The 13332-nt window shown below is 53.3% G+C and overlaps 1 protein-coding gene across 1 annotated transcript in view; it reads right to left on the reverse strand.

Annotated features, from left to right (window-relative positions):
* Positions 1-13332, reverse strand: part of ARID3B (AT-rich interaction domain 3B) — a 47386-nt gene continuing 34054 nt past the window's right edge. Inside the window, exons 5-9 of the mRNA XM_069481846.1 lie at positions 6021-6204; positions 4526-4809; positions 4161-4415; positions 2642-2743; positions 1-973 (exon numbers count right to left, since the gene is read on the reverse strand). Coding sequence (XP_069337947.1) covers positions 813-973; positions 2642-2743; positions 4161-4415; positions 4526-4809; positions 6021-6204 — 986 coding nt within the window. The 3' untranslated portion in view covers positions 1-812. The remainder of the gene's footprint in view (positions 974-2641; positions 2744-4160; positions 4416-4525; positions 4810-6020; positions 6205-13332) is intronic.

Consider the following 13332-nt stretch of genomic DNA (forward strand, 5'->3'; position numbering starts at 1 on the left):
GGCAAGGGACAAGTGGGCTGCTCTTGGGAGAGCTGGCCAACAAGGACAAGTGGGGAGCATGAGGTTTGGGGGGGTCAGAAAAGGGTCCGCGTGAAACCGGTGCCAGGGCCTGGACAGCCCAGAGGCTCTGCCTCCCCCATCAGCAGATGCCCAGCGGGCCCTGGGACCTGAAGGTGACCCTCACCTGCTCCTTCTTGGGACCACTGAAGGGGGATACGGGGCCCTGAGGACTGATTCTAGACCTGAATTTGAGGGACCCACACCCTGGGAACCAAACAGTAGGCAAGGTGGGCTAGGAGGGCTGCATCCCATGCTCAGCAGAGAAGGACCGTGAAGGCGTGCTCGTGGCTCCTGACAGCCCCACACGGGACTTAAAAACTGGGGGACTGAGCAGGGGAAGAGACTAGTGACCCTGGGGTCACGGCAGAAGGCAGGGGGAGGGAAATAAATTAAAGGGGAAGGGAAATGGAGGGCCTCCAGCCCTATGTCGGCTTACAGATTGTCGATACACTGTGCCCCGGGGTGGGAGGTGGCCGGGGAACTCTGGAGAAAGCCGGACGCCCACAGACCCCCGTCCAGTTCTCCAGGACAATCCCTGATTGGACAACGCTGCCCTGTCCTGCCCCTCCGGCCTCTCTCTGCCCCCAGAGTACAGCAGGACCTGAATGGAGCCTGGACAGACGGACACGTCCAAACGTGCAGTGTCTGGCCAAGTGGTGTTCACACGGGCTCCGTGAGATGAGGTAAATTCTGTGCAGCAACTTCCTTCACTCTCAGCAGGAGAGTGGGGAGTGGGAAGCGGGGTCCAGCCGTCAGAGGGACCAGCTGGTGGAGGGCTCTGCGCTGGGGGTGCCCCGGGACGAGGTAGGACTCGGCGAGCAGTGGGAGCTGCTGCTGCTGCTGGCGCTGCCCAGGCTCTGGGGAGCAGACCCCGCGATGAGGTGGACCACAGGCTTCTGGGCAAACAGCACACCTGGGTGGGGGAGGGGAGGCGGGAGCGGGCAGAGGGGAGAGAAGGGGCGGTCAGCTCACTTCAGCAGGTATTCGCTGCTGGCCTAGCTCTGCTGCAGACACTGCACTGGGGGTGACAGACGTCCCCGATGCCGTCCTGCCTTCAGGTGCTTATGAGCTGGTAAGGGGGACAGACATGTCCACAGAGTGATTTTGCTGAAATGTCCTAACTGCTCTGAGACAGGTGTACCCAGGGTGTTGTGGGACTACAAGGTGGGTTCGGGGGGGCAGGGGAAGGCTGGCCAGGAAAAGGCTTCGGGGGGGAGCATGGCTGGGCTGTTAGGAAAAGTGGCCAAATTAAGAAGGGTGTTGCGGCAAGGGCTGCATCAGGGCCTTGTGTGCCCCTTAGGAAGTGCGGGTGTTACCTGGAGAGGTGGGGGAGGCCCAGAAAGTGCTGAGCAGCAGAAGGACATCAGATCTGCATTTGAGAACACTCTCCCCATGGGGTGGGGGGAATACGGGTGACAGGGGAGGGGAAGAAGGAATTGCTCCAAGAGTGGCAGCAAGGACGGGCAGGAGAGCAGCTGTGCAGGAGAGGTTACTCAGGGAGGGTGAGGATGGTGAGGGGCTCTCAGGAACGCCCTCCCTCCACGCTCCTGGCCTGGGCAACTGCACTTCCACAGACAGCACAGGGTGCCAGGCCCTGCCTCCTCTAGGGGCCTCTCGTGTCAGGCAGAGACCCCTGAATGTGGCCCCTGGCAAGCCAGCCTGGCATCCCACCCCTTCCCTGCCCATCCCCGCCCACGCCTGTGGCAGGCTGCCCAACAGAGATGCAGGGCGTGAGGGGGCCCCCGTGGGGCCTGCAGGATGGTGTTCTGAGCGAATGTAGCCCTAGAATGGGAGCAGGCCTAAAAAATGCCCCCGCTGTGGTGGAGGGAGAAGCTGTAGGGCTCCCGACCCTCTCCACTGGAGAGGCTGGCCCACATTCTCCACCCGGCAAAATAGTTGGGGTGCCCTGGGCTAGCTCTCGAGGACCCACTCACCAAGTTGTGCTTACGAGAGTCAGCTGGGTTTGTTCCCAAGCTCCTCCCTAAACCAATGAAATGGAAGTGGGACAGGACTGATACTTCTACGAACGCCTTGGAAAGACTTGGGAAAGGTGCTAAACCAATCAACCAACAAGAAGCTGTTGCCAAGTTAGGTCTAAGGGAGAGGAAGCTGTGAAAGGCTGGAGGGAAAACATCCTAGAAATGTAGGCTGACCCTGCTGCACGCAGATCCCTCTGCCTGCACATCAGTCCTCGGTCCGTTTTAGAGGAAGGGAATGGCAGGTGACGTGGTATGAGTGTGTACTACAAAAGGAAGAGAACAGCAAACCACGGTCGGAGAAAGAGACCTGTGCCTTAGAGGACCGGGGCACGGTGCACACTGCCTGACTCCTTCAGTGACCGGACCACCACTGGTCTGCAAGGGTCAGCGAAGGGCTCCTGTCAAAGAGGAGGCCGGCTGTGCTGGTAACAATCCGCAGCCTCTGCTAGTCCACAAGGGCCACTTTACCGTTGCAACCCCGAGACGAGGCAGACACCCTGGGAGGTGTTCAGACATGAGGGCAACAGGCAGGGCCAGCCAGGGGGCTGCCCCTGTGGCTGGCTGCCACCGCGTGGGCCTCTCCCCAAACCCCAGGGTCTCACCCGCATAGGTGGTGCCGTCGATGTCCACGGACATGTTAATGCTCCCAATGCTGCTCGTGGTCAGGTTCAGTGCTGCCGCTGAGGTCTCCGCTCTGTCTTCTGCTGGGGACAAGGAGAAAGCGGGCCTGGTCAAGCTTTCCTCAGCATTCCTGCTGCTCTCGCTGGTGCTGCCCGACACTCCAGGCCAAGGCCTCACACCGTTAGAAAGCGTCTGTGTAACCTCCTGAGTGCACATTGCGGCAGAAGAACCCAGGCTCGCCAGCCTCCTGCTGCTGGCTCCCTCCACCGAACCAGTTCATTTCCCCCACACCTCTACTCTCAGAAAAGGGCCCCCAGCCAGCAAGGAGGCCGACCCCGGCTCCACAGCTGTGCACCAACACAAGGCAGCTAGGCAAACCCTAACTGAGCACGCACTACACACCAGGCCCAGGAAATCAGATCCACAAGCCCCAGCCCCAGCCCTGAGCACTCACCTGGACGCCTTCCCCTTGACTGTGAGTCCCTTGAGGAGAGGGGCCTGTGTCCCCAACACCTGGCCACCATGCCCACATGGGCAGCCGGCGTTTGTGGAAGGCTACAGGTGCTGGCACACAGGGCCTCTGCCCGCTCACCACAGGGAGTGCCTGGAATTCACTCTTCCAGGTGAGCTGCCCTTTCTATTAGCCCCTCGCTCCGTGGGCGGCCTCCCAGCTCCCTTCCGCTCCTCACCTAGCGGTCAGTGGGGCAGGGTGGGGCTGCCTGGGAACAGGCGCCAGCTCCCTTCACACCTGACCCCTCCCCACACGTGCTCCTGCAGGTTTGCTCTGAGGCAGAGTCAAGGGCAGGAATGGCAAAGAGGGCCCGTGCGAGGGGACAGGGAGAAAGAGGAACAAGGGAAACGGAGAGCGCGCCTTGGGGAAGAGAAGGTGGGGCACTAGAAAAATGCAGAGGAGAAGGGAGAACACGTCAGTTATGCTGCCAAACTCGCATTTCCTCCTTCCCTCTGATGTTCCTAAGGGTCGCTGGGGCCCCACCGTCCAGCCCGAGGCAACTCTAGCCCCTGAATGCCGGGGTATCTTCCTCCCAGACCTGCCGGCGGTGCCCTGCTCTTGCCTACATCCGGCGAGGTGCTGCGGTGAAGGCCGAGCCCTTTAATTTAGACAGATCAAAAGGCTGGCAGGAGACAAGCACAGCAGCTGTCTCTGGAGGGCTCTGGCTCCTCCTTGAGCAACTGCTTTTCCTTCTTGCTAGAGAACAGGGCACTGCCTGAGGCAATTTGTGGTCCCCAGGCAAACCACCTCGGCTTGGTGAACTGAGATCTCAGTGGCCACAGCAAGCCCACATGGCTCTCTTCTGGCCTCTAGACCCTTCTGGGAGCCTGGAAAGCAGAACCCGGAGGGGCCCTTTCCAGGCTGGGAGTACTACCTCCAACTGCCCCCAGCCCCCACTGGTCCCGGGAGGCGTGCGTGAATGGGCCTTCAGTGGGGCCAGGGTTTGGCATTCATCAGGAAGGGAAGAGCCCGCCCTGTGCTGGGCTCACCCCTGCCGTTGATCCTGATTTTCATGGGGAGCTGCCGCGCCATGCTGAAGAAGTTGCGCTGGAAGGCCTGCTGCACCAGGCGCTGCTCCTCCTCCGACAGCCTCGATGCCTTCTTCTCAGGAGGCTCCCCTGACTCCAGCCGCTCCCGCAGCTGCTCCAGCGTGGAGGTCCGAGCACTGGCCTGCTGGCCTGCCAGCGCCACAGGCACAGCCAGGCGATTTGGCACGGGCACTGTTGTCACAGGGACTCCATCACCTGCGAAGGAACTGAAACTGGACCAATCCACAATCGATCCTCTCACCCAAAAACTCCAACCCTGGACACAGAGACCCTGAGCTCCCTTCCTCCCCCAAGGGCTTGCTGACCTTTCCTGAGAGTGGCTGCTGGCGGTATCCGAGGGCTGCTGGTATTGGTGCCACTGCTGGAGCCAAGCCCGAGGATGGGGAAGCGGATTTTGGGTGGGGAGAGAAGGGCGGGGGCCCCGGCAGCGGCAGCGGCAGTGGCAGCAGCGGGTGAGTAGCCGAAGAGGGAGGAGCTGTAGCTGGGCCGTCGGCCCTCCCTCCGGTTGCCATCAATGGCTGCCTGGAGCTCAGCTGGGGAGCTCAGGGCTTTCTTCTCACACTCATAGGCGTATAGATACTTCATGTACCTGGAGGAAAGGATGGAAGCAAGAATGAGCCAACAAAACACAGCACCAGACACCTCCCGGTTCAGGTGGCTGAGTCTCTGGAAGCTGTCTCTGTTGGGCAGGCCTCTAGGGCACCTCTGATGCACTTGGCAGAGACGTCCGGGATCGATGGACACTCTGGCCCAGGCTCCGCTAGCTGCTGCTAAATCCTAAACAGTGCTCAAATTTGAAGCATTGTTCATTAAAGAAAATAGGTAACATCTTAGTTGACATTGTCACATTTGTTTTGGTGCCTTTTCAGTGCCTGCGAGAAATCAAGCCCAGGTTTTGCAATGCCGTTCTGGCTCCTTGATTCCCTAACCATTCCGAGTTAGGCTGGTCGGAGAGAAGCAATTCTTCCCATCGTGCGTGGTACCTAGATGTGCTGTCCTTTGTGTCCTATGTCCCAAGAAGCAGTTCTTTACCCAAGAACCTTGCTATTCTGGTTATGGCTCTGTCCCCAACTTCTGCTGGAACAGTTCCAATAGATAAAACCCTTCTATTAATACTTTTCAACAAGGCCACAACATGCTACCTGATATGTCAGCTGTTCATTCCATATTCTTCACAGAGCAACTTCCAGAACGTTCCAGAAGAACAGACTCCCCTCTGGCCCTCATTCTCTAGTGCTACTTTGGTTTCACTGCTTCCATCACCCTTGTAATTAACTCAAATGGTAACAAAAACAGGTTGCCAATCCAACGGGGCCTGCCTGCCTGCCTTCCTCTGGGTCCTCTGTTGCTGGGCAAGCTGAATGTCAGGTGAGAAGGCCCACTTGGGGTGGAGGTGCTGCCTGGAGATGATGTCCCGGGAAGAGCACTGACTTCAGAGACAGAAGCCCAGGTCTGAATCTCGGCTGTACTACTTACTGGTTGTATGGCCTTGGCCGAGTTGTTTAACCTTGAAGACTTTCTGTAATCTGGAAAACGGGGAAACACCTACCTTACAGGCTTGACTGTGAGGTTTAAACGAGACAGACGCTAACGCAGCAGCACACGGGAGGCGCTCGATAAATGGCAGCTCTCAGTATTACTTGGTCTAGTGACAGACTCATCTCAGAAAGCTCCCCATTGTTTCAGAAATTCCACTTCTCTGGCTGACTGTACAATGGCATTTCCTTCCTTCCTGTCCTCTAGGCTAAAACATCCCCTCTCTCCAGCCTCACTTCCTGCCCGCAGGCCCTGGCCACTCACTGGGTCCTGAGGGTGAAGGCGGCGCTGGTGATGGACGTGGGCAGGTTCAGGCCTTTGGTGATCTCCCTCCAGATCTTCTTGTTGATGATCTCCACCAGGCCCCCCTTCTCGGTCACCAGCTTATACAGCATGTACAGGTCCAGGATCTGCTTGGCCATGATGGGGATTCGGTTGATGGGGGTCCCTGTGGTCGTCCAACAAGAGAAATAGAGGGTTGTGTCATCACCAAGCTGAGAAAGAAGACATCTGCGTACGCTCATCTTTAGCTGAGTGGAAATAATGCTCACGAACCTATTTGGAAGGGTAGTTTGACTCAGCGCCCCAAACCTGAATGCTATCAGACCAGCTGTCAGTTCCCTTTGGGATGAGTGGAAGAACAGGTCCAACTCACAGGCTGTGTGTGGCCTTTGGCAAAACACTTAGCCTTTCTGGTCCTGTCTTCCCATCTATAAATAAGAGGACTAGATGATTTCAAAGGTAGGTTTTGTTTGTTTTTTTCTAGCAGGGCAATTTGGGACTATTTCCCAATGATCTGGCAGCTTACACTCCTCTGGAGCCTTCAGACTCCATGCAGTGGCCACCTCCTCTAGGAAGCCTTCCCTGACTCCCTAGGAGGGGAGGCCTTGCCTCGTCATGCCCCTGGACAGCTCCCTGGGCTTCTCTCTGGTAGCTCTCCATACGGTCTGTAACAGTGTGCTCATTTACATACCACCTGCTTTCTCCTCTCCTGCCGCACGACGGAGAGATGGTTTCTTTCTCTCCTGTGGGCCCCACCATGGCAAAGGAGCCGCTGGACACACTGGTCTCCAAGGGAATGAAAAGCCACTCAACAATTCTCTCCCCACTAATCACTCCACCCCCTCCCTGGCCTCTGAAAGAGGGAGGGTCAGAGCAGCTTCCGCCCACTGGCCCCGAGGGGAAGTGAGAGGAGCCAGGGACTTGATTAGGAAACCTGGCACCGAGCAGGAAGGGCTACTAATGAGCACCAGGGGAGGCAGGGAGGGCGGGGCAGGGTCCTTTCACAGCCGGCTGGGATGCTTGTCAGGAGGCATGATGGATGACTGTCATTTGGCAGCCTCAGGATTAATGATCTGGAGGTCAGAGGGGAGAATTCCACAGGGAAGGGTCACCGTCCGGGGCAGGGTATGAGACTTGTTGCCTTTTGATGGCAACTCCTTTTACTGTATACAGACTGCTGCTCCTCTGTCTTGCCTCCTCCCACCGAGGTCTCACTGAGCGGCCGGGTGGATGTTGGGCCAGCTTGAGCAGAGAACTGCTGCTTGTTTCTGCTCCTCCTGCTTCCTTCCCCTAAAGGAATGGCAGCCTCACCAGATTTTTTTTTCCCCCATTCTGTCACCAAGGCTGGAGTCTAGTATCATCATCATGGCTCACTACAGCCTCAAACTCCTAGGCTCAAGTGATCCTCCCACCTCAGCTTCCCACGTAGCTAGGACTACAGGCACACGCCACCACACCCAGCTAGTTTTTAAATTTTTTGTAGAGTCAGGGCATCAGCTATGTTGCCTAGGCTGGTCTTGAACTCCTGCCCTCAAGCAATCTTCCTCTGCCTCGGCCTCCCAAAGTGTTGGGATTACAGGCGTGAGCCACTGTAGCCTCAAACTCCTAGGCTCAAGGTATCCTCCTGCCTCAGCCTCCCAAGTATTAATAGCTAGCACTATAGGTGCACACCACCACACCTGGCTAATTTTTTAAAAATTTTATAGAAATGGGCTCTTGCTATGTTGCCTAGGCTGATCTCAAACTCCTGGCCTCAAGTGATCTTCCTGCCTTGGCCTCTCAAAGCACTGGGATTACAGGCATAACCAGGTCTTTTTTCTAGGTGTGGGGAGGGAGCTACTGATCTCCAAGACCTTTGTCTTAACTAGAGGGTCTTTGGAGATCAAACACAAAGGTGTCATGGAATTAGAGCCACAAATTCATAGATAAAAATATCAGAGGATCACTGGCATATTGCTAAAACACATAGCCCACGTGTCGGTTAATTTCTTCATGTGCTGTTCTAGACAGTCTATCTTCCCCCTACCATAAAGACAAAAGCCTGATGCGGCAGAACTGGCCCCGGGCAGGACAGGCTAATGTCCACCTCCTTTTGGAGGCCTGTCTGCCCAGGCACATCACAACCTTGGTGAGTCTACACCTTCCATGGCATCACCTGGACAGTCTGGGAGGACCACTCCCAAAGTCCCCCTGCAATGCCCTCTAAGCTCACATTTCCAGAAGCTTCCAGGGCATCTTCACATGTGTGACCTGTTCCCTTCCAAGTCAGAACGTTCACACTGGGCTCCCTTCAACCCATTAAACTAGCTCCCCTTTCCTATCACTTCCATTTTGTTCTAGCAACACCATCATTTTCTGAGGTTACCCAGGAACTTCAGCACTGGCATCTCTTCTCTCTTTAAAGTCCACTTTTAGGTTGTTAGGAGGCTCCACAGATTCATCCTTTGAGGTACCTTTCAAAGGCGTCTTCCTTTCCAGGCCGCAGTTGCCACTCTGGACGAGGCCCTCGTGGGCTCACAATTAGATGCCTGCAGCAGCCCAGCTGCTTCTTATCCATACGTCCAACTTGCACAGCGCAGCCAATCTTATTAAAATACTATTTCCACCATCTTGCTTCCCTGTCTAAAAACCTACAGAGACTCTTCCTATTGCTTACCTATCCTACCCTACATGTCCATTCGTGACCTACGTCTCTGACACTCCCTTAAAAGATCACGTGTGAAGGATTTCCGGCAGACCCCGACAACTCACTCTCACTCCAGCTAATTGGGCCTTCTCACTGTCACTCTCCACCCAAGCTCATTTCTGCCTCTACCTTACTTTCCCTCCACAAGCCTCACATCGCCCGCCTCCACTCAAATCCTCCAGTGTCCTTCCGTGTCTATCCTCTCCAGGAAGAATTTTCTAACTACCCCAGCTCACGTGGCTCTTTCCCTCTCAGAATTTCTATTACACCCCTACAAGTTCAGCAAATTATTATTCTCTGATTATTTCATATATGTTCATTTGGTATCCCAGGAGGACTGTTAGCTCTATGAGGGCAGAGATTGTCTTTACTTCACCATGCCTTGAATATTACAGTGTTAATAAATTAACCTACTATGCACATTAAAAAAAAAAATCTTTCTCAGAGTCAAAGCAAACAGCTCTGTGGTAACTCAATTGGGAATCTTTTTTTATGTTAAATGGGTTTTTATTAGAGATGGGATCTTGCTGTGTTGCCCAGGCTGGACTTGAACTTCTGGGCTCAAGCGATCCTCCTACCTCAGCCTTCTGCGTAGCTGGGGCTACAGGCATGCACCACTGCGCCCAGCTCAACTGGGTATCTTGAAGTACATTTGCTTCCTGCCTGTGGTGTGCCTGCGGGAGACTAGCTGTAAGTGTCTAATGCTGATAGCCCCCTGAACAGAAGTCACCTTCTCTTCCCAGGTCCTAGCATGGGCCATTAGGGTCATGACCCTTATTAAACAGATGGGGGAACTGAGGCCCAGAGTGGTTAAGCTCTTTGCTTCCTTCCAGGTCCCACGATAAGAAAACCAGCAACAGGAGAAGAATGGATGGAGAGTTGGGGATTTTGAGATGGCAAAGAAACTTTGACTCCATAGAGTGGGGTCAAAGGGAAGGGATGACAGGTGCTGAAGAGCAGAAGGCGGCTCGATGTGTGACAGGCACAGAACACATGTGGCGGCGTGCTGAACCAGCACAGCAGGGCTTACCCAGCCGAAGAAGTGCTGTCCTTCAGAAGGTCACCTTGGACAGCCAGATACCACATGGCTTTGGAACTCCATCTGTGAATAGCTTTCAGAGTTTGCACTAGATTCTTTTGGATCTCTTAAATGGTGACAAATCTTCACACATAGAGAATATGTTTTCCTTTTAGAAATGGCCATCATTCATTTGGAGGCAAGCCAGGTGAAAAGGATGAAGGGACCAGGCTGTTTACACTATTTTTGACTGAAGGTATGGACACAAATCCTGACAGGTTTTCTCGTGTGGCTCAAACTGCCTCTGAAGGCAACTCCCCAGAAAGGAATTACAAATTCATTTTGAGGAGTTATTGGACTGACTGTCTTCCCATTTGGGATGGTTTCTTTGAAGGACAACACTGTTACAGTTGTAAAAATTTCATTAAAAACTAGCCTCTTTATAGTCACATAGAATGTGACTTATCAGACTGAGAACTGCTTAGGGCATATGCTTAGGACAGCGTATGTTTAGCTTGATTTTAGGAACTTGTCTTAATTATGGAATAATGTTGCCAAATGACCTTGAAACAAACAGATGGTTTGGGATCTTGTCTGTGAAGGCCCCGTATGTGGCTTAAGACCAGGTCCATGAAGTTCATCTCCACAAGCAATGGCACTGGTGGTCCAGTGGGATTCTCGCCTGCCTCAAGCAATGGCTCCTTCCACAGCCTTTCAGGGAAGGGAGCAGGGGGTCTCTGGGCTGCATTTTATCTTCCTCTAAGGAGGCTCTTCACCTGAGAGAGACAGGCCTCTGTTCACAAGAAATATAAAAGCAACCTGCAGAGTGCCAGGAAGGAGGCAAACACCCACCGAAGAGTTCTTTGTGGGTCACTGGTGTTGGCCCTGCAGGAGACTGAATCTCTGCCCCCATCACGCCTCCCAGAGGCGGGTGAGCACCTGATGGGGAAGCCTGTGGACTGTCAGTCACTGCTATCAAAGCAGGAGCTGGGATTGAGGGTAATTAATCATGCTCTCTCTGACAGGAATCCAGGGCCTTATCTGTACCCCAAGAAGTGCCGCTGGTCTCCAGTTCCCTCCTCAATAAAGGAGACTGACAGTTGTAACAAAGAGGGCCCTTATCAGATTTCAGCCAGGGAGCCCAAGGCAGCCCCAGGGACGGATGTAAAAGGCTTTTATGAGGGCCACAGGCCCAGTGAGGCTGGCAGGGCTCCTGGGGCTTCAGCCCTTGTTGGTGGGAATTCTGCTGGGCCTGGCACTAGCAGCCGAGGCTGCTGCGACCAGGAGCTTCCAGTGCAGATGCAGCCAAACAAAAGCTGCTCCCTGGCACTTTGCTTTCTTTCCTACCACTCAGAAAACAGAGATGTAGCTGCGGGTAGGGGTGAGGGCAGAAGGAGAAGAGATGGCCTCCTCTGGCTCTGGAGACAAAGACGGGAGATTGCAGAGAGTGGGCACGTTCTAGCGAAGACCAGAAGCAATCAGGGGAGGGACTCCAGACAGACTCACTAGGCTGCCTTCCTGCCTACTGGCCAGGGGCGAGGGCCCAGGACCCAGGGCGTGGCCCTGCCAGGGACCCTTGCTGCTTTCCGGGCTTTGAAAAAGCTCATTAATCATTTCCATAGTCTGACTGTCAAGAAAGCTGACCAATGAGCCTAGAAGAGGTAGGACCCATGTTAAGCAGGGAACATGTACAGGCAGGTGGGCCTCCTGACCACTCCTCTGCATATTAATTCTTGCCCTGCTCTAGTCCCGCTGCCCAGAAACGGGCAAAGAAATGACTGGTGATTATTTTCCCTGATTTGTTTATGTAGAAAATATCTCCCTCTGAGAAACTGACAGCAGTGTCTGGCAGTCTGCAGTGTAGTTTGTCGTTCGACTGTTTCACGAGACAGGACAGAGGCAAGGACGTGCCAATATCCTATACTGGACTGACCTTAAGCCCTCTACCTCCAACTCCCACTGGGTGGGTCTACCTTACATACAGCGCATTAATCTTAAGTATACAACTCACTGCATTTGTACTTCCATATCCACTCACGTAACCAGCCCTCAGATCAACATACGTAACATTTCCAGCACCCCAGAAAACTTCCTCATGCCCCTTTCCCAGTCAATATCCATGCCCCCTCCCTATCCACCCTAGAGGTAACCATTATCCTGACATACATTTTCTTGGACTTTATATACATAAATGTAATCATATAGTATTAATATATATTCTTTTGCATCTGGCTTCTTGTGCTCAACATTGGGCTGTGAGTGATTCCAGTTGTGTATGGCAGTAGTTAATTCTTTTTCACTGTTAGGCAGTATTCCACTATGTGACCATGCCCGGATGTTTGCATTTTTTCCAGTTTGGGCTATAACAAATGGTGCTCCTGTGAGTATTCTTGCAGGTGTCTTTAAGTGAACATAGGCACTCATTTCTGGTGGGTACACATCCAGCAGTGGATTGCTAGGTAACAGGGACAGCATCTGTTTAGCTTTAGTGAACACTACCAAACGGATTTCCAAAATGGTTATACCCATTTACACTCCCATCCGGAAGGCATGGGAGCTCTAGTTGCTCTATAACCTGGGAGACTAATTTTAAATTCATTACCTTTTTCGATACTCCAGCCTGCACTAATCTCTTTAGGTGAAGTTCAACAACATATGTGATACTGTATTGTTATGGCTTATAGTAAAATTAGTGCTATGCCTGTGCCACCTCTCTCCGTAACAACTGCATTCAGAGAAGCTGGCCAGGGAGTCAGGGGGAGGTGGGCTGTGGGGTTCTCTGCTCAGCCTGCGGCTGGATCTCAGACGTGGCCAGGCAGGGGCAGACCTCTAGGGCTTTCTGGCCTGGGCAGTGCACAGCTGTCTGAGCTGCTGCTGCTGTCCGTGCCACTAGGCTTTCAAGACCCAGCAGAGCTTCCCCACAGTGTAAGTGGGCCAAACCCTCATGTGAACCTTTCTCTACATCGACCCTCAATGATTTACTAAATATTGGCTCACCTTGGAGCAAAAGAGGCAAAACTATCAAATAACTCAATTTTACCAAGTGCTAGAAGTACCAATGAAAGATTTCGAAGGGGGAAGAGGCTGAATTCAATGACAAAAGGGGGCTATTCAAATTAATTGTGCCTTTCAAAAACCAGGCCCCCTTCCCATTATCATGGAAAACTGAGTTTTTATAGGATATTAAATGACTGTTAAAAATGGGGAAAAGAAAAACGGTATGTTTATCAACGGCAGCTGGATTACTGGGAGAGAGAAAAATACCTAGCCTCAGACAAAGAGCTAATCCTAAGAGTTAAAGATTTGCATTTTAGACTTTCATTTGGGGATAAAGTTAGAAAATGAAGCCCCAAAGCCTATTTTGTCTGACAAAGACAATATATTTTAGTCTATCAGGAAGGGTGTCCAGGGTACAGACCATTTATTGCAAGATACAAAGAATATACGAGAAACTGCTTCCACCAAAAGGCAAGGCAATATATGTCATGAACATTTCCTTGCCTGAGATGGATAGATAAGCACACAACAGAAGGAAAAACACTCAAATTGCACTTTGAGGCAGACCAAGCCCCTTTCCCACAGTCAATGCT

This window comes from Eulemur rufifrons, chromosome 2 (genome assembly GCF_041146395.1).
Source record: "Eulemur rufifrons isolate Redbay chromosome 2, OSU_ERuf_1, whole genome shotgun sequence".
NCBI classification, from domain to species: domain Eukaryota; kingdom Metazoa; phylum Chordata; class Mammalia; order Primates; family Lemuridae; genus Eulemur; species Eulemur rufifrons.